We start from the raw sequence: 19996 nt of genomic DNA on the forward strand, positions 1-19996 counted from the left end.
CTGACGCCCAGCGGCCAGGCGGTGAATTACAGCGCTCTCATGTTTCACTGCCTGTTTTCAACTTTAATCTCAGTTGTTTATCTATTTCAGGGTCATTGTATTTCACATGTGTCATAGCCACGATTATGATACACATTTTCCTGAATCCAAGATAAGTCAATTAATATTTAAAGCACATTTAAAAACAACAAACGTTCACTGTTGATTAACAGAGAGATTAAATGCTGGGATCATTTAATTGATTACAATCAATAAAAAACTCATGAATGACTATATGTAAATGCAGATAGAAGAGGATGTAACTAAATGAATAAAAGTGTTTAATATCTGAGTAAAATCATAACACAAACATCAAACATGAAGCTAAGGAAAGGAGATGGGGCTTTTAGACAGGTTGTCTAAGATCTAAGATTTAATATTGACCCACAATTAAGGGCCGCCGATGGAAAGAGTTCGCTCACCTGGGTGTGTGGAATGGAGAGCTGTGATTGGTCAGCAGTTCTGAGGGGTCTGCAGGTGGAACAGGGGAGGAGCAGTTCAGAGATGTAACCTGGTGCCAGTACATGCTTAAAATCAATTCAGTACCTCACTGGAAACCAGTGGAGAGAGACCAGTACAGAGATAAGAGATCCTTTAATGCTCCAAATTGCACAAGTGCTGCACACAGCTGCACACAAAGTACACACAATATACTGTAAGTACACAATCTCCATGTGCACTCAGAGTACACGCTATTCCTGAATGATAAAACATAAAACAAGCACATTAAAAAAGATAAAACAAGAAAACCATGAGAACCAGGTGTGCACAGGAGTATTGTCTTTTCATATCCTTTCTTTCTCTTTCTTACATGAAAAACTCTCTTAGTAACAAATAACTGCAGAAATCTGTGAAATGATGAATAGGAAAGTCTTGGTCATAGCTCCATCACTGTCCGACTTCTATCAGGTTGGAGACAAACATTTGTTTCAGCAACTAAATACTGGGCATTTTAATTATAACAGTGGAAATATTTGGGCTGAATTCTTTTATATGGAACTTCTATGTTTGTGTTGGACGCCACACATCCACCACTATCACTATAAATCACTGTGGAGAGCAACAACTAAACGCTTCAAATGTTCCTTATGTGGACTGTTTGCATTTAAAAAAAACAACCCAGAATCTAATGGCAGACAATGTTGAGATTCTTCTAATCCCAATAAGGACAAATGATCAGTAACGCAGCCAGAGTGTAAAATTGTTTGGAATCAATTAATGAATCAATGCTTTGGTTTTATTTAAAGACCTCGCTGTCACTTCCTGACTCACTCATGTTAGTTTACAGCCATTTATCACTGTATCACTCCACCAGCCTTATATAGTCCTAAACACCGAGGGAGGAGGAGGAGGAGGAGGAGGAGGAGGGGGAGGGAGGATGAAGCAGGGGGAGACAGAGAGGAGGAGGGAGAAAGAGGAGGGGAGTCAGAAGACAATGAAGAGATGTTTGCTTCAGCTGTCAGCTCGCATCGTCTCCCCTGCTCTTGAGGAAGCCCAGGAGGATGAGAGCACACACACACACACACACACACACACACACACACACACACTCTATTAATAGACATGAGAGCAACAGGCTGCAGCGGAGGAGCAGCAGTGGGAGTGTTGGACATACTGGGATCATATGGGAACAGAAACCAGTGTCTGCTCTGTAATTACAGCGGTGGCTCATGATCAGGACTGTGGTCCAACAGAGTAAAGGGACTATTTTTTTCTGCAGACAGGTTAACAGAAATGTTTCTATAGATAATAGATGATCAATATTTAAACAATCAATGTTTTCAGCACCACAAACTAAATTCAAGTCAACTCCACTGTCCCAAAACTACCTGGATGAAAAGGTACCAATTTTGGGCGAATGGGCCGTTTAAAGGACACGTGACAGTGAACGCAACACAATGAAGAGCTGCAGAATAAGGAGATTAAAATACTCATTTTATCAAAAATAAGTCAAATGCAATAATGCACTTAATAAAAAGGTTGTGACGCAGCACAATATGGACTCCACCTCCACCTCCACCTTTCTGGGTAAACTCATGTTTGTGATTTTAGAATCGAGATCAACTGAAATCCACATTTTGAACAGATTAAATCTTCCCTTATTTTCTTGTGTATGTTTTAATGAGAGAATCTTTTTTGTATAAAGATTAGATACATTAGCAGCTGTTTTTTTAATCCTCTCAGTACAAAGTTTTTAATAAAATGAGTTTAAAATGATCTCACCAGTCTGTGTTTTAAACTGCTGTTAGTGTTTTCCCCTTTTAAACATATTTTCACCACAGTCTGTGTTGACTCAGAGCATGTATGAGTCCAGATGTCAGCTGGCAGAGGGAAACCCTCCCTCTAAATCCACTTCACTGTCACACACCGAGGTGATATCATCATTAATGGCACATATTGTTTGGGAATGTGGGCTTTCTCCTGCAGGCACATGCTGTCCCTCTCAGTCTCGCAGGATGGGATAGTTTTCCTTTTTAAGGCAGGTTAGTCAGAGCTCTTCCCCCTCCGGCTGCTGTCATTAACAACCTGCCACCGCCTCACCATGTGAGGACGACGCAGAGTTCTGAAAGCCACCGTCCTCGTATCTTCGCATTGTTATGTAATGAGATCACAGAGACGTGATCGTCATCGCCTTCGAAGACGAGCCACATGAGCCTCTATGGTTAAGTTTAGTGGTTGATACGTTTCGGAAACAACTGTGGACGTGGTTCAAAAAAAGTCTGACTGTCAACAGGAAACAGAAATCAACAGTGACCTCCACACAAGGTCGAGTTCAGACCGCCATTATGACTGTGTTAAAATCAGGCGGCAACACTGAAGTCCGAAAACCTGCAGTTCCTCTAATGACCACTAGAGTCTGGCTCCAACAGTGAGTCAATCCCCATAGACTCCCATGTTAAGATTGGTAGATTGGTGTCTACAGCTAATTTCTTCCTTCATGACAACTGTCCGGGGGAGGGGGGGGGGGATTTATTTAACTCACCTGTTTACATTTTATTAAGGCTTAAATTGAGGGCGTGGCCTCTTTGAGTGACAGGTGGGTGAGCGTATGCTTGCCACAAGCCGGCATGCACCGAAGTCTCAGCTCCACACACGCCCCGCCCCTTTGACCATTTTTGGATTAGCTGGGAGTTTGGGGGCGGAGTCAGACACTGCCAACAAGGCGACAGTGGAGCAGCTCACTCTGAGCTCCAAAACCACTCTTCAGAAAACTGTGGGTGACGTCACGGAGGCTACGTCCATCTTTAAAAACATCACTGAACGTCACCAAGACTTTTGCAGAATTCTCCGATTCTGCAATAAAGTTTTCTCATTTATTATTTTTCATTCCCACGAGGAGACCTCGTCCGAAAAATGTGAGGCAGTTTCAGACATTAACATGTGATTCTCCTGATTTTTCCTTATTAAAGTTACTATTTGAACGTAAACGTGTCGTCGCGTTTGAGCTGTTTAGTTCAAGTTTCAGCATCACAGATACTCCATGGAACGACTTCCAAGGTGTAAATGGACAAAACGATTTGATGCCAAAGAAGTTCAGAAAGCGGCAAAGAAAGAAATGGGAAGAGGAAGAGAGAAAGAAAGAGACATGGAGGGAGAAAAGAAAAGAGGGGGAATGAAAATTTGGAAAAAAAACAGAAAGGGAAAATGGAAGGAAAGAATGAAGGGTAGATGGAGAAGAAGAAGAGGAGGAGAGGGAAGGTGACAGAGAGGAGGAGAAAGAGGGAAAAGAAAGATGAAAGAAAGAGAGAGAGAGCGAGAGACACAGGGAGGGTAGTTCACAGGGAGGAGGGGGGTAGAAAGCGAGGGAGGGGGGTAACTACAAATAGCCGGGGGCAGGAGGTTTTTCTTCAGTGCTCTTCTCTGCTGCAGCCCTCACCAGGATCTCTGTGTCCTCCAACATGGCCGCCTACAGCTCCTCCTCCTCCTACCGCCGCACCTTCGGCCACGGTACCTACGCCTCGCCTACCCTCAACCGCTCGCTGCTGGGCCACAGCGCCGGCGGCAGCAGCGGGGGCCATGTCAGCTCCAGGGTCTATGAGGTGACCCGCAAGTCGACCCCGGCTTACCGGGTCTCCTCCAGCTACTACGGGGGCCCGATAACGTCGTCGAGGGCCTCCGTCGCACGCACCTACGCCGGCATGGGCGAGACCCTGGACTTCAGCCTGGCCGACGCCCTCAACCAGGAGTTCCTGACCACGCGGACCAACGAGAAGGTCGAGCTGCAGCACCTGAACGACCGCTTCGCCAGCTACATCGAGAAGGTGCGCTTCCTGGAGCAGCAGAACCAGGCGCTGACGGTGGAGGTGGAGCGCCTGCGCGGACGCGAGCCGACGCGCATCGCCGACCTGTACGAGGAGGAGATGAGCGAGCTGAGGAGGCAGGTGGAGATCCTGACCAATCAGAGGTCGCGCATTGATCTGGAGCGGGACAACCTCGCAGACGACCTGGACAAGCTCAAAATCAGGTGGGAGGGGCAAGAGGAGCTGTGTGTGTCTCTTTAAGAAGTGTGTGTGTCTGTTTAGAAAGAGGTGTGTGTGTCTCTTTAAGAAGAAGCGTGAGTGTGTGTCAACTGGTTACAATGTTACTAGTTTGTGTGTGTGTGTGTGTGAGTGTGTGTGTTTTGATTAACGCTCTGAGGTCGACGGATGTTTTTATTAATATCTTTGTGATAATACATCGTAGAAATGTGGTTTAAATGTTGTTAGAATCTGCAGACTCGTGAGATCGTACATGATTCACAGCCGGAGCTAAAACGCCTAAAGAATTTGGTTGACACAACATTTCGATATTACAGAATTTTATTAATTCATTTTATTATCCATTTATCTACTATTTTACTCACATATTGCACTATTTTATGAACCTGTAGACTTTGGTCAAGCACAATAAAGAAACTGTCATTCAGAAAGATCTGAGATTGTTCTGAAAGTGTGATATAAACACTTGAGTATCATGTTATATGCAAGAACCTTTCATTTAAGAAATAATGTGGAAATAGAGGAAATACCCTCAGACCTCAGAGGGTTAAAAAATGAAAATGCTGATTTTTGGCGGCAGTTCAACATGAAAGCAACAACAGATCTGACAGAGCGTGAATAAACAGCGGCCACATGTGATGACACACAGACGTGTGAGTATTATCATGTCTGCTGGGTGTAACCAGCCGTATCTGCTGTTTGTTGTGGTGACACAAAGTATTTTTAAACCTGGTGAGTGATGGGTTTTTATTTACAGTGTAACGTAGGAAGCTGAAGCTTATGTAACAATGATGCCTGAAGCAGCTCTAACACAAACTTTACCCATAGACAAATGTAATATATGTACATATACTGAATTTCCATACATGAAATATATGTACATATAAAATAAACACATATATGTAATAATTATATAAAACCTATTTGAAATTGGAGTAATTCTCCTATATTGACATTTATGTTCAGTTTATGTATGTATGATTATATATTAGACAAATTAAATTAAAATTAAACTAATGAGAAATTAATAAGAACACATTCATAATCATATAGAAATTTGAATCGTATGTCATTTTTGATATTAAAAAATCATCAGATAGATATTTGTAATATATGTACATATACACATTTTACCCTAACATTTGTATATCGTCATACATCCAGAGGTTTTAAACACACTGTGCTAATTTTGAGTTGTGAAAAGGATATAAAAAGAATTTCTACGTCCAAAGACAAAGAAGACTGAGGATGACTCAGTGACGCAGTGGGAGGAGAATTTAAACAAGCTGAGGTTTAGCTGGTGGGAGACTGTGTGGGATTAAGAAGCAGAAGCAGAGGAATTACCTGACACAGCGAAAACTACAGCGTCACCTTTCAATTTGAGAAACAGCAAATCAAACATTACAGAAACGTATTTCTGTCCAGAGCAGAAGAAGAGGAAAGAACAACTTGAGTTATTTAAGATGATCAATATTACCCTGTGTAGAATACTGCACACAGGAACATTCATGAAAGACATAATATGACATTTTTCTGCATTAAAGCTCCATATCTGACACTTTTCCTGTGTCGAACAGCATCAGAGAAACACTGATAATTCATCTGTGGGTAAATCCCATGATGCCACGCTCCTCCGTGACATCACCAAACTCTTTTGTTACTGTTTTGATTGCGAGACGCCGAGAGGCAGAAATGTGAAATCGTGTTTTTAAGTTCTGCACTTTGTCCAGTTCGGAGATTCCTGCACGACAATGAGATCTTTCCATTTGATTGTTTTACACTTTATTCTACATTTCAAGATAAATAATGTCCTTTTGTAAAATACTAAACAACAGTGCATAAAGCAGGTAAATGTGCCGCCTCTTCATTAACATTTTAATGCTTAATAACCACTAAATAATCTTATAATTCCTCTCTGATTGGAGTCACTGCATATTTACTGAGTACTTTTACTTTTTACTACTTGTTCCAAGTACATTTACTGATAAAACTTCAATCTTTGAAGGACTTTTACTTATAATTGACTATTTTTCCATTATTTTTATGTAATTTCTACTTATAATAAAGTAATAAATCTGAATACTTCTTTCAATACTGATTAAAATGAGGGACAATTACTCAACAGTGATTATTAATGTAGTGGCTCTTTCATTAAGAAAAGTAAAGCTAAAGTGAAGCATATTAATATTTTATATGATGTGTATGTTTGAAGCCGACACACGTTGATCTCTGATCTCTGATCTCTTTACTCGTCGTGGTCGTGCTGAAGTTCCTCTGAGCAACACACGAGTCAGACAGCAAAGACCAAATACAGATGAACCTAAAGCCAAACACTCGTCTGCTGCTGATATGAATGATGACTAATGTGTGTGTGTGTGTGTGTGTGTGTGTTACTGCACGACCCTGACCAAAGTTAGAGCTCAACACACACTCTCACTCACACACACACACACACACACACACACACACACACACACACACACACACACACACACACACACACACACACACACACCCCATGTTTACAGCGTCCTCTTCTATAAAAGGAGAGGAAAGAAGGATGTCTGATGATCTGTCCTTTCTCCTTCTCCCTGTGGTTTACGTCTCATGTGCCACTTTTATAGAGATTCAGGGAGAAGACAGCGCCACTGCCATTTAAATTCAATATGAAATATTCACTGGAAGCTCTTTTACAGGGATTTACACAGTTCTCCCTCAGACTGAAATAAAAATGGAGCTTTTATCTGAGGTTTTATCTCCTTTTATTGCCGTCAGGATTTTGTCCAAAGGTCGTTTTATTCAGACTCTGAATTTTCCATTTCTTTCATTAATCTCTTTGTTTCCTCAGTTCATTCTGATTTAAAGATTTAAAGATGTTTTTCTGGCGTCATAAATAAAACAAGCGTGTGTTCACGGCTTAAGAGGATTACAATAACATCTGGAATCACATCAATAAATGTTCTGTTTCTGTTCAGATGTTTGACTGGTAAAATCTTTTAGTAAACTTAAGATCACAGCGACAGTGAGCTGGATTTAACGGCGTAGGTGGATCTTATTAAACAGTTAAAACACGGTGGGTGTTTTCTATAATAACTTATAATAACTGTGTGTTTAGATTTCACTTCTTTCAGGGCACAAAAAAGAAATAAATGATTCAGCGTTTCGACCTTTTGGTGGCTGCAGGTCCATAATATATATAGTGTCAGTGATTAATGATCGAAACTCGTTATCTGCTCCTCCCTCGTCCTCCAGACTCCAGGACGAGATTCTCCAGAAAGAGGAAGCAGAGAACAACCTGGCTGCTTTCAGGGCGGTGAGTCCTGCACATCACATGACTGTTTATATATATATATATATACAGTTTATATACAGTATATATATATATATATATATATATACAGTTTATATATATATGTTACATTTTCTCAGAATTAGAGAAAGTTAAACACTGTCTTTAAATATAGTAGAACAGCTCTGTTAATATGAAGTCTTTATACCAGCTCCTTCTTTTAGGTTCATGCATCCACTAACAACTCGTACTTAAGTAAAATTTGATCAATATTTTTTTATCATACACTGAGTTAAAGATGCCAACTTCTAATAATAAAACCATGTGTCTGATTGACTGATTGACCGAACCTCCTCAGGACGTGGACGCTGCCACTCTGGCTCGTCTGGACCTGGAGAGACGCATCGAGACGCTGCAGGAGGAGATCGCCTTCCTGAAGAAGATCCACGAACACTTTCCTCCTTCTTCTTCTTCTTCTTCTTCTTCTTCTGTCTCTCTGGTCACACTTCAGCGCTCTGTTGACAGGACATCAGCACCTTAAAGCAGCAGATCTTTGCAAGTGCAAATAACATTTGTTGGAGGTATTTGGTAAATTAAGGGACCAAATTATTATTTGAGGGAAGGAATTAGATTATTCACTGATGAAATTGAGGGATAAAACAAATCTCAGTAACTAACCTGCCTGTTCTACCTGTGTCCTGTCTGACTGTGCTGCAGGTGACCTGTCTGTCTGTTAGCATCTGCTGTTACATCTGTGTGTGTGTGTGTGTGTGTGTGTATGAGAGGCTTGGTGAAGTACAGCTACAGTTTCAGCGTGTGTGTTGGCAGCAGGCCTGAGCAGAGCTGCAGCAGATGTCTGGCTAAAATTACTCTGTGTACCAGCAGTGGACGTCAACTGTGTCTGAACAGCAGAGGCTTGTAAGCTTAGATATGTGTGTGTGTGTGTGTGTGTGTGTGTGTGTGTGTGTGTGTGTGTGTGTGTGTGTGTGTGTGTGTGTGTGTGTGTGTGTGTGTGTCCTGACTGGTGATTGCTACATGACGCCAAAGCCAAGCGGTTGCTGTGGCATTAGCAGAGTGATTACTGGTGTTTTCGAAGGCTGATATCAGATGGTCGACCTCCAGTGCTGAGTGATGCAGCTCAAGTGCCTCACGACCACGAGATGTTGGACTGACAACATCAAATCAAAAAGGCAGAGCTAGATAAAGTAGATTAAAAGTAAATTTAAAGGAGCTTTATTAAAGTTTTTGCTGTTGCTACATAGCTAACGTTAGCAATAGCAGCTGTTAGAGTGATGTGAGTTCAGCATCAGACTTCTTCTCCTGCGGTGAAGTTAGCATGCTAACCAGCTAGCTCCAGTGTCACTGTCCGATAGCGAGTCGTTGAAGCGTCCAGTGTGCACGTGTGAAGGGAAGACGTAGCGCTGCTCAGAGGACCTGATGATCTGATCTCTTTGCTTCTGTTTCATTTAGCACTGAATTAGCTTGTTTTCAAGTGTACAAGGTGGTGGAGTTTTTTTCAGGTAGTCCTTAAATGCATCACACAGTAGCTGCCTCATTTAGCGCCGCACAAACAGAGGAAGTATTCGAGGTATCCTGGGATTTAATTTGATAAAACGCGGAGCATCGATGCTCACAAGACGATTAGCAATTAGCTTTTTAGGATGTTAGCACCTGGCTCCTAGGGTGTTATTAATGGTTGCCATAGTTATTAGTAATTGGTTGCTACTTCCATTCCCACCTGGACATGTACACACACAGGTTTAACCCCCATCTGACCTGACCTCCCTCCTCCTCCTCCTCCTCTTGCAGGAGATCCGTGAGCTGCAGACCCAGATGCAGGAGAGTCAGGTCCAGATCCAGATGGACATGTCCAAGCCAGACCTGACGGCGGCGCTGAGGGACATCAGAGCCCAGTACGAAGGCATCGCCGCCAAGAACATCTCCGAGGCCGAGGACTGGTACAAATCCAAGGTGAGAGAGAGAGACGGTTTTATCATTATTATTATTATTATTATTATTAATAATATTACTTTGTCGTCACAAAGCTGCTCAACAGTGATGTCACAGTGTCCTGGAGTACACCTGTACATCACCAGAGGTCAGCAGAAACAAGATTTAAAGGTGACCTATCAGTGATTACAACAGCAGCAAAACACCTGAACTTTGACCTTTGACCCTGCAGGTGTCCGACCTGAACCAGGCGGTGAGCAAGAACAACGAGGCACTGAAGCAGGCCCGGCAGGAGACCATGGAGTTCAGACACCAGATCCAGTCCTACACCTGCGAGATCGACTCACTCAAAGGCACCGTACGTCTCACACACACACACACACACACACACACACACACACACACATATATGCTTTATAATCTACCTCACCTCTTCCCTTTAACAAATCCAGAACGAGTCCCTGATGAGGCAGATGAGGGACATGGAGGAGCGTCACGGACGCGAGGCCGGCAGCTTCCAGGACAACATCGCCCGGCTGGAGGCGGAGATCGCCAACATGAAGGACGAGATGGCGCGCCACCTCCGCGAATACCAGGACCTGCTCAACGTCAAGATGGCGCTGGATGTGGAGATCGCCACCTACAGGAAGCTGCTGGAAGGAGAGGAGAGCAGGTGACTCAAATTAAACCGCTGGACCAGATTGTTTTATATTTAACCAGCACAAAAAGCCTAAAAGATTAACGTTAAAGTCAAGGCCTCTAATAATTAAATTAATTCTAATAAATTAAAATTAGTTAATAATGTGTGATAACTTGTTTGTGGAAAATTCCTGAAACTAAATAGATGAACTCATTTCAAATTGAAGACTAGATTTATTTTTAATTTCCTGTTTTAATTGTTTTTTTAAAGAAAAGTGGGATTTTGTGTAAGTATAAAGGGTTTGATTGTAGAAGGTGTGTAAGAGTTAATTTAGCATTGATTTAAATTTGTTCTGTCCCTGCAGGATTGCCTTGCCTGTGCAGACCTACTCCACCATGAGCTTCCGAGGTACGACCGTATCTACTGTTACCTGAACACACCACTAGAGGACACACGCCTCTGTAACCAGCACATGGTCCTGAGTCTGTGACCCAGAAGATAGTTCACATGTTTTTACAGCTGATTTATAGAGTTTTAGATGATACATGGCATTATACCAACATTAGTGCATCAGAGGCAAAATGTGAGACACTAACAGCAGCTAATTAGAATGTAAAAAGTTTAAATATGATATAAAATGTTGTGTAACATGTTGATGCTGATGATGATATTAATGTTGACGTTTTCTGTCTGTGTTGAAACAGAGACCAGCCCTGAACACCAGCAGCGAACCTCTGAGATGCATTCAAAGAAAACCGTTCTCATCAAGACCATCGAGACCCGCGACGGAGAGGTAACACACACACACACACACGCATTTAGGAAATCTGGATCTGATATTTAATATTTGTTGTTACAAAACTGTTACAGAGGCTTTGTTTTATTTTGAAAAATGTCTCAAAATAAAAGTTATTCTCATCTTTTAATAATCTAGTGAAATTAAACTGCCACTGTGGGTCGACAAGCGACACTTTAAAGCACTCGATTGTTCACATATTGATTTGTTTAATCCATTAGTTCTGATGCTAAACTAATGGGTTCATGTCTGCAGTGATCAATATTCAGACTGGGTCACTGTTCACTTTTAGTTTATTCTGCCCTGAACAGACAAAGAGTCTCATACTGAGGAAAAACACAATCTAAATCTATTTTTTTGAAGTGGAGGGAGATAACAGCTCAGATATATAAAGCTATATCTATGACCTTTGACCTCTGCAGAATATCAGTAAATCATGATCTGTGAGGATTCAGCTGCACGACATTGTGGCGCCTTTTTTTTTTTTCATCTCATTCAGAAGGAATTTGTGATTCTTCCAAGTAAACACATCAACACATGCAACAACTGGTTCAGCTAAACCGCACCGCATTCCCACCGCACAGCATTCCCACGCACAGCATTCTGGGAAAACATGCTGTAACAAGTTGGGGCTGCAGCTTTATCAATAAAAAAACAACAGTTTGGCTCGGCCCACGTGCAGAATGCTGGGATTTTATCTCTTTGAAAAGAAGAAAGTATTTCAACACATTAAAACCTGCAGCTTATCAAATCATTATCAAATCAACTTGTTTTGAAAATGTCCCAGACATGAAGGCCTCTATCTTCAAAGAGGGAAGTATGAGGGAGGTTGCTGCTCTATGGTTTAAAAAAAAAAAAAAAAAAAGTAATTTTAAATATGAAATTCAGAAAATACTCAAAAATGGGGAAGAATTTGAAACAATAAAACAGCAAGTAAGTTTGGCCATGGGTTAACTTTCTTCTACTCCATTAGATGGCGGCCAGAACATAATCAAAGGCTAATTTAAACCCACAGTCACAGACAGAGGTGGTACAAAGATCATATGATCATCTTTTTGGGTAGAATCCACGAGCTTTCTCATCATCTACATTCTGTTTCCGCTCTGATTTTATTCTGAAAGTCCTAACCGGAAGTTGTGACTCCTATCTTTCCGCTGCCTTGACGCTTCCAAAGATCTTCTATATATAAACTATATTTCTGTCTCTGACGCTCCTCTCGGATGTTCGTGAGCTCGTTAACCCAGAGTCACATATTATGCGTTTGACCGACTGATTTACTGAACACCTGTTATTTTATTCACCTCGTCAGAGGTTTGTCAAGCTAGCTACGTAACCTGTGGAACTTCCTTTCAGAATCTTTCAAAATAAAAGCTCATAATACCTTGAACTAAAGCGTTGCTGCAAAAAACAAAAAACAAAAACGGACATTAAAGAGGACGTTTGAAATTAACATCTTAACGCAATGCTGTACGTCACCAGCTAAAGCCTGCCGTTACACTGTCGCCTAGCAACCTTGACTACACGTAATTTTTTTTACAATATCTTGAGGTTTTAAGGCGCGTGGTTTTAACAGTTCGGCCATTAGCTGCTGAACTGAGCTGAAACATAATACTTACATTTAAAAAGGTAATCCTCAGGCTGTCTGTCGGCTTTCATTACCATTACCATTACCATTACCATTACCATTACCATTAGCGCAATGAATCTTGGGATAGGTAAGGAAGGCCGCATTTAATGGGACAGTCTAGTCGCGCCGTTGTGACGCAATCAGTCTTCAAACGCAGCCGCCAAAGGAACCTGGGCAGGTTTACCTCCATATAAAACAGTCCACAGTGTCACACTCACCCACATGTCTTTAATGTGTTTCTGTCTTTGACCGCCATGTTTCCGTCCTCCAGGTCGTCAGCGAGTCGACGCAGCACCAGCACGACATCATGTAATCACCTGCAGAAGAAGAGAGGAGAACCATCCCAAACAAAACCAGACAAACAACAACAACAAAAAAAAAGATGCACAAATAAAACTCAGCAAAAAGACTTTACAAACTCATCTTTACTGTTCTTGTTTGAAAGTTACTGCAATATGTGAATGTAAAGCAGCAGGTGACTTTATCAGGGTTTATTTATCTGTGCTTACAAACATGTTACTGCACTTCAAAAAAATCTCCATGTTATCACATCTGTTCTGTAATTAAATGATGGATTTTTCTACAGATTCTTCTCAGTAGAAATCAGATTATTTCAGTGTCTCTACCTTAAAATAAGAGAGTATAAAGTTGGTGAAGAAAAGGACTTGATTACAGACGTGATGCGATGGAGATTTTTGCAGTGCATCGCCAAAATATTCAATTTGTGCATCTGAAAGAGGTAAAAGCATTTCTAAATAACACATTCTGACGCTGCCTTTCACTTCATACTCTGCAATTTCAGTTAAATGTCACAGGAAATCTGCAGCTGAGCAAATCCTCTGCTTTAAATTCTCAGTTTATGACCATTTTATTTAAATCACTTAAGTGTCAGAAATGCAGTAAACACATTCTTCTCTTGGCACATCTCGTGCTTTTCCTCAAGGTCAGGGTGACTGTTGTCCAATCAGGAGCTGCTGGAGAACGAGGTGGACTGTATGTGCCTGTGTTTGTCCTCATCAACAGGGGGATGTGGAGAAAAAGGAGAAGATGGAGGAGGAAGATTAAAAGGCGTCTGGAGATGAAGCGAGAGATAAAGGGAGAGGTTGTGCGAGGTAGAAAGGAAGCACAGAGAGAGGGAGAGGGGGGGGTGTGACTTTCAGATAATATTCGCTAATAAAAGTGAAGTGGATTAATGTTACAGCTGATTGATGTCCATGTCCTTGTGTGAAAAGACGAGTCTGACACGTTGGTGGTTTACAGGCCCATAGGAACACATGCTTTAATAATCATAGTCATAATCAGTTTAAATAAAGCATGGAGTTACTGGCCTACAGTGAAGACATTGCACTCTCCTTTACAGAAATAAATAAATCAGCAAATAAATACATCCCACAGGAAAAGAACATGTCGCACAAAAGAAAAAGAAAAAGGTTTAAATTAAAAGAGAAAATGTAAAAATAACAAAAGAAGAAGAAGAAGTTAGTAAGTGCTGTGTTTTATGTACAAGTTTCACATCGATGCACATGAGAAGGTGGAAGGTGGGAGGCAAAACGAAGCCACGCGGGGCGGAGCAGAGGGGGATGGAGGGGTGCGATCATGCATTTCAGTTCACCGCGGACGAATAAAAACGTAACCCCCTCCCTCCCTCCCTCCCTCCCCCACACACTTGTCTGCTTTTCCTTTAATAAAAAAAACGAAAGGTAAAGATGTTTACAAAGCATTCACATCTTCACTGTGTCCCCGAATAAAGAAAATCAATGCACATGATGGGAGGAGGCCACGAGTCCGCTCTCCTCACTCAGACCCTCTGAGACCTATTTACACTGACACCTCTGTTGTTGAAGGTGCGTTCAAGGAGGCGCATTTAATTATAATTAAAACTCATTTATTATTATTATTTTTTTAAATGGTCACATTGTGGCGGGAAATCCAGGGCAACCTATCCCAAGATTCATTGCGTGCCTGTAGTTAAAAATAATAAGGCAGCAAACAACAAAATACCGTACAACTGTGAAAACCGCTGTAGATCAATGAATAAATCTTACATTTCTTCTTCTTGGTAAAAAACATTATGATACTGTATATGTACTGATTTTAATTTCAGTTAAACTTTAAACTTTAAAACTTTGATCCACAAATTTCCTCCCAAAATGTTTCTGTATTATTTTATGGCACAAAACAGGAAGAAGGTGTCGTCCTGCCTCATCAACGGAGCTGACCACAGATGATGGAGAGAGTGCAACAACATAAATAAAAATATAACTCCTACTCTTGGAGAGCCGACAGTCTGCACTGCAGTGCAAATGTTAAATAATCTCAGACATATGTTTTTATCTCTAAAATCCTCCTCCATGTGTGTCGGGCGACTCTCATGAGGTGCCAGTGTAAATATGACTCGCCAGCAAATCCTCCTCACATATCCAGGCATCTGTGAAGACAACAAGCCAACCACACGCCAGTGTTTTATACCCTGCTTGTTGTAGCCCCCCACCCCCCTCCCTCCTTTAAAAAATCTTCCAGTGATCACACTTAATGCAAAAACAAGCCATCGATGGGAGATCTGCCAGTAACCCCCCTCCTGATGCTGTTGGTACAGTCCACGGAGGGGCAAGGCACCCGTTAAAACAGACTCCCCAGCCTTCAGAGAGACGTCCTGCATCGTCCAGCACCAAGGATGACCAGGGTTCCCCCCTTTAAAAACAACAGTAAAGAGGATTGTTGTAGTCCGGATGGCACAGAGAGCGAATGAAGGATCCCAGTTTGCATCGAAGGGCCTCTCCTTCCCTTTAGACGAACGCTGTCGGGTCGTTAAGAGGCTGAGGATCTAGTTTCTTCAGCGTCAGCAGTAGAAACAGCTGAACCAGGGCAAAGTTGTATTTTGATTTTCCGTACGATGCCTGTGTTTGAACCTGAGGCGGGTCTGAAGCTCCGATCCCTGATGTGGTTTTGGCTTGAGATGGTGACTGACAGGTCGGTGCTGCTTCGGGTTTCCACGTGTGTGTGTGTGTGTGTGTGTGTGTGTGTGTGTGTGTGTGTGTGTGTGTGTGTGTGTGTGTGTGTGTAAGTGCATGCATGCATGTGTGCATCTGAATCTACGGAGAGACAGTGAAAAGAGGTCGAACAGACCTCTGCACCGCACTGACTCTCCAGCAGGCATCCACCAGGACAGCAGAGCCTCATGATCTAAAACTGAATTAGTAAAGGGTTAAACGTGTTGCATTGTGGGTAAATCCAGCCCTCAACATATTCATTCTAATCCTCTTAGGGGTGGAGGCTAAACCCAGATTGTATTTAAACCTAGAATCTTTGCATTTAACCCCAGTGGTGGTTTGTTCTCGTACAGGCGTGGCGACACCCCGCCCGGGTGGTGATTGTAGAGTCATGTTTCTCTCCCTGGTTTGTGGTGTGCTCAGGAGAGGTGGTCAGACCCGCAGCGAAGGTCCTGCTGCCCCAGCGAGGGGCGCCGTGGAGCCGCAGTCATAGCCAACATCCACCACGGCGTGGGCTCCTCCAACCAGCCGCCCCGGGAAGGGCTGCGCCTGCACCTGCCGGTCTCTGAAACTCTGGATGTAGCTCTGGGAAGAGAGACAGTTTGATACATCTGTAAAAACTCTGTAAAACTGATTCATCTCCTCATCAGCTTCTAAATCTACTCGACTCACAGAAACCAACCACAATCACCTCCTCGTGGTCGTCTGCCTCCGACACGCTTTTTACTCATAATTGCTGTGTATTGGCTAAAAAGTGTTTTGTGAGGTCACCGTGACCTTGACCTTTGACCTTTGACCCCCAAAATCTAATCAGTTCATCCTTGATTCCTACTGAATGTTTGTGCCAAATTTGTTCTGTCAAGGCGTTACTGAGATATCGAATGAGACAGACGACCTGAAAACAATATGGCCGCCGGCTCGGAGGAATAAAAACGACCCCAAAGAAAACTACGTCATTAAGGTTCCTCACCGGTGACAGGACGTCGGTGTCGTAGCGGCGGATGGGGTTGGGCTTGCGGCGGTAGGCGGGCTCTGTGTGGAGCTGCTTGGCCTGGTGGTGATGGTGGGAGGAGGAGCCATGCTGCTGCTTCTTCTTCTTCTTGTTGCGGAAGCGGTCGTCTCGCTGACGGATCCGCATCACCTGCATCCTCCTCTGCTGCCGGCTGATGATCACTGCGGCACAGAAGCTCTGATTGGATTCATGCCTGACTTCCTGTCTACAGCTGATCAGTGAACACTCAATCTTCTCAAACCAAACTTTCCAGCAGCAGGTGGGGAAACGCTCAAACATCATGTGATACAGTCAGGTGACAGGAAGCAAAGAAAGCAAAGAATTTTTGTGATTCCTTAAGAGAAGGAGAAAACCTTAAACACTTCAGTGAACATGAGGGAAACTTAAGGAAGAAACTAAAGGGTGTTTGGTGCAACTGGTTTTTATTACTCATCACAAAACCATTTCCCATCATGCCGTGCACACGTAGCTTTATGCTTTTAAAACAGTATAATAATACGGCTGGTGTAAAGTTTCAGAGAAGCACCGGTTTTCCTCACCCTTGGTGTGGGAGTATCCCTCCGCGGTCACCTTCCACTGCACCATGACACCCAGCAGGGTGAGGGCAGGCCACACCCCCAGCACCACCCACGTCAGCCAACACACAGGCTTGCCGGGCGCCGCTTTCATCCGTTCGTACATGTACAACACGAGGGCGAAGAGCTCCACGAAGTAGTCCAACGCCACGGTGATGACGGCCGCGCCGAACACCGCCGTGGACAGCGTGGTGAAGAGCCGCTGCCACTGCAGGGTGAGCACGGCGAACAGCATGCCCAGGCCAAGCAGCACGCCCAGGGGCACCCAGACGGAGCGCGGCGGGCTGTCGGAAAGCTCCTCCATGCCCACCAGGGTGGCCACGGCCACCAGCAGGCCCAGCAGCAGGCCCACCATAAAGAGGCCCACGCTGCGAACCAGCATGGTGACCAGGCCGCAGAGCGTGCCGATGCCCAGGCCGATGCCCACCGAGGCCTCCACGCTCAGCTGGGTGTCCAGCACGCGCTCCTTGTAGCAGAGCATGAAGATGACGACGGAGCCGAACATCAGGCCCGTCAGGAACATCACCGCTTTGAAGCAGCGGTAGCCTGAAAGAAGACGAGGAAACACGACACCGTCAACAGAGCTGGAACTCGACGAGCAAAGGGAACCTCTTTAACTCAGTTTCTGACTCACCGAAGAAGCAGTAAATGATGCCGAACAGGCAGCACATGGAGCACACCACGGAGGGAACCACCTTGTAGCGGCCGACCGAGTCCTCGCAGCCGTCCAGCCGCTCGGGGCTCAGCTCCTGGTCGGACTGGGACAGCAGCGTCTCCAGGGAGGTCGTCATGGCGAACGGGAGGAGAGAGACGGAGGGAGAGAGGAGGCGGAGAGGAGAGATGGAGGAGGAGATGAGGTGATCAGGTGGGAGGCGAGGGACAGGGGAGGCTACGGAGCGCTGTCCAGCCGCATGGTTTCACCTGTGGACAGAGAAGAAGAAAACTTTCAAAATAAGTTTCCTGTTACACTAAATCTCCATAAGAATTAAAGTCAAGATGTTAAAGCTCCATATTTCCCACTTCCTGTGTTTTATTTTGAAGTGTTGATCCATAAGAAGATATATTTGTGGTTTTAAGAACCAAAAACCATCTCAGTGTAGTTTTACATCTCCTTCGTTGTGACATCACAAAGTTCCAGAAGTCCTGACGGCTGGTTTTAAGGCTCAGTTTCTGAATACAGGCTGTGTGCATTTCTCTGTGGACTGAGGCTTTGATACTTTCACAGTATTAATATAGAAGCTAGAGCTGATCTATAATCACACTACACATGGACACAGACCTTTACACTGGAGGAGCTTTGAGATTGTAAGGTTGGTGGTGCGTTCAAGAAAGCTCCGACAATCAAGACAAAACACTTCCAGCTTTATAATGTAAGAAACGATTATAATAGAACAAGATCTCTGCATGTTGGAATTAAACCAAACAGAAATCACTGTAAAAACTAAAGTCTGTCTGATTTAAACATAATGAGCTCAACCATGAAAAACCAGCAGCATCATCCTCAGGATCAACATCAGCTCCAGCAACAAAAACCCCTTTAATAACGTGCTGCAGTGTAAAACAGATTTTGTTTAGTGTCCACACACACACACACACACACACACACACACACACACACACACACACACACACAGAGAGTGGCATCCCCCTGATGGCGGAAACAGTGGATGATAATAATAGCTCAGATAACAGCGGGTGTTGGTGCGGGTGGACGGGGGCGATCAGAGCCTGGCGTTTGATCATGAGGCGTTTAAGGGGAACGAGGAGCGTCGTCCTGCAGGCCGCTCGAGCACGAAGCAAACACATCACTGTGTCCCTACTTCCTGAGAGAGGTCTGTGTGTCTCTTATTCGTCTCTCTTTAGTTCACAAGTTGCCTCCGCTCACATTGTACTCACCCTTCCCTCCCTCCCTCCCTCGCTCCCTCCCTCGTTTCCTCTCCTGCAGCCTCATCTGTATTCCAGTGATGTCTTTTGTCCAAAGCAGCTGACTTTCTCCTTCTTCTTCTGTGTTATTCAGCATCCCCCCCCCAAAAAAAAACCATNTGTGTGTGTGTGTGTGTGTGTGTGTGTGTGTGTCCCCACAAAAACCCACCATCCACTTCCTGGTTACGTTAGCGACATACGAAGGAGCCCCTCAGAAATCTTTTAACTTATACTGTGTATAACTGGAAAAACTACATTTTTGTTCTGAAATCTGTTTTTTACTTCATGTTTTACAGTTTTTTTTTAAAGCTCATTAAATGCACGATGAATAATCGTGATTTGGATTTTTGCAGCCCTTTGGTTTTATATGGCATTTTATTCTTAAAGATCATGAAACTGTTGAGTGAAGGTTGGGACGTGGATTTACTGCAGCAGCAGGATGATGAGTAAATGATATTATATATATTATATAAAACACACAGTGCTGCAGAAAACAGACACCTTCAAACTCTCCAGGATTTCCAAGACCTCAGGAGATGCTGAGCTGCTGGACCGAGTCTGATGAAGCTGATCAGAGGAGGACGCTAACTCTTTGTCTTTCACCTCCTCCTCCTCCTCCCTCTCTTCCTCCCTCTCCTCCTCCCTCTCCTCCTCCCTCTCCTCCTCCTCCTCCCTCT

The 19996-nt window shown here is 43.6% G+C and overlaps 2 protein-coding genes across 3 annotated transcripts in view; one reads left to right on the forward strand and one right to left on the reverse strand.

The window, feature by feature from the left end:
- The first annotated feature begins 3894 nt into the window (after nt 1–3894).
- des (desmin) lies at nt 3895–14017 on the forward strand. Its single transcript, XM_022746445.1, has 9 exons — nt 3895–4504; nt 7770–7830; nt 8165–8259; nt 9615–9777; nt 9989–10114; nt 10209–10429; nt 10761–10804; nt 11101–11189; nt 13091–14017. Exons 1-9 carry the CDS (start codon nt 3939–3941, stop codon nt 13130–13132), a joined length of 1407 nt encoding a protein of 468 aa, XP_022602166.1. The 5' UTR covers nt 3895–3938; the 3' UTR covers nt 13133–14017.
- Nucleotides 14018–14069: 52 nt separating this feature from the next.
- The window catches only part of LOC111222648 (transmembrane protein 198-B-like), a 19070-nt gene continuing 13143 nt past the window's right edge, over nt 14070–19996 (reverse strand). For both annotated transcript variants that reach the window (XM_022746447.1, XM_022746446.1), the window contains exons 2-5: nt 18031–18317; nt 17361–17942; nt 16780–16982; nt 14070–16394 (exon numbers count right to left, since the gene is read on the reverse strand). In XM_022746447.1, the coding sequence (XP_022602168.1) occupies nt 16242–16394; nt 16780–16982; nt 17361–17942; nt 18031–18187 (1095 nt within the window). In that variant the 5' untranslated portion in view covers nt 18188–18317 and the 3' untranslated portion in view covers nt 14070–16241. The remainder of the gene's footprint in view (nt 16395–16779; nt 16983–17360; nt 17943–18030; nt 18318–19996) is intronic.

The sequence above is a fragment of the Seriola dumerili genome, unplaced genomic scaffold (genome assembly GCF_002260705.1).
Source record: "Seriola dumerili isolate Sdu_G_001 unplaced genomic scaffold, Sdu_1.0 BDQW01000105.1, whole genome shotgun sequence".
NCBI classification, from domain to species: domain Eukaryota; kingdom Metazoa; phylum Chordata; class Actinopteri; order Carangiformes; family Carangidae; genus Seriola; species Seriola dumerili.

Excerpts from the sequence above, each read along its gene's own strand:
- des (XM_022746445.1), top strand. The coding sequence starts at position 3,939 with ATGGCCGCCTACAGCTCCTCCTCCTCCTACCGCCGCACCTTCGGCCAC. Across the intron at positions 10,805-11,100 it reads CTCCACCATGAGCTTCCGAG|AGACCAGCCCTGAACACCAG; the intron begins GTACGACCGTAT and ends GTGTTGAAACAG. Across the intron at positions 11,190-13,090 it reads TCGAGACCCGCGACGGAGAG|GTCGTCAGCGAGTCGACGCA; the intron begins GTAACACACACA and ends TCCGTCCTCCAG.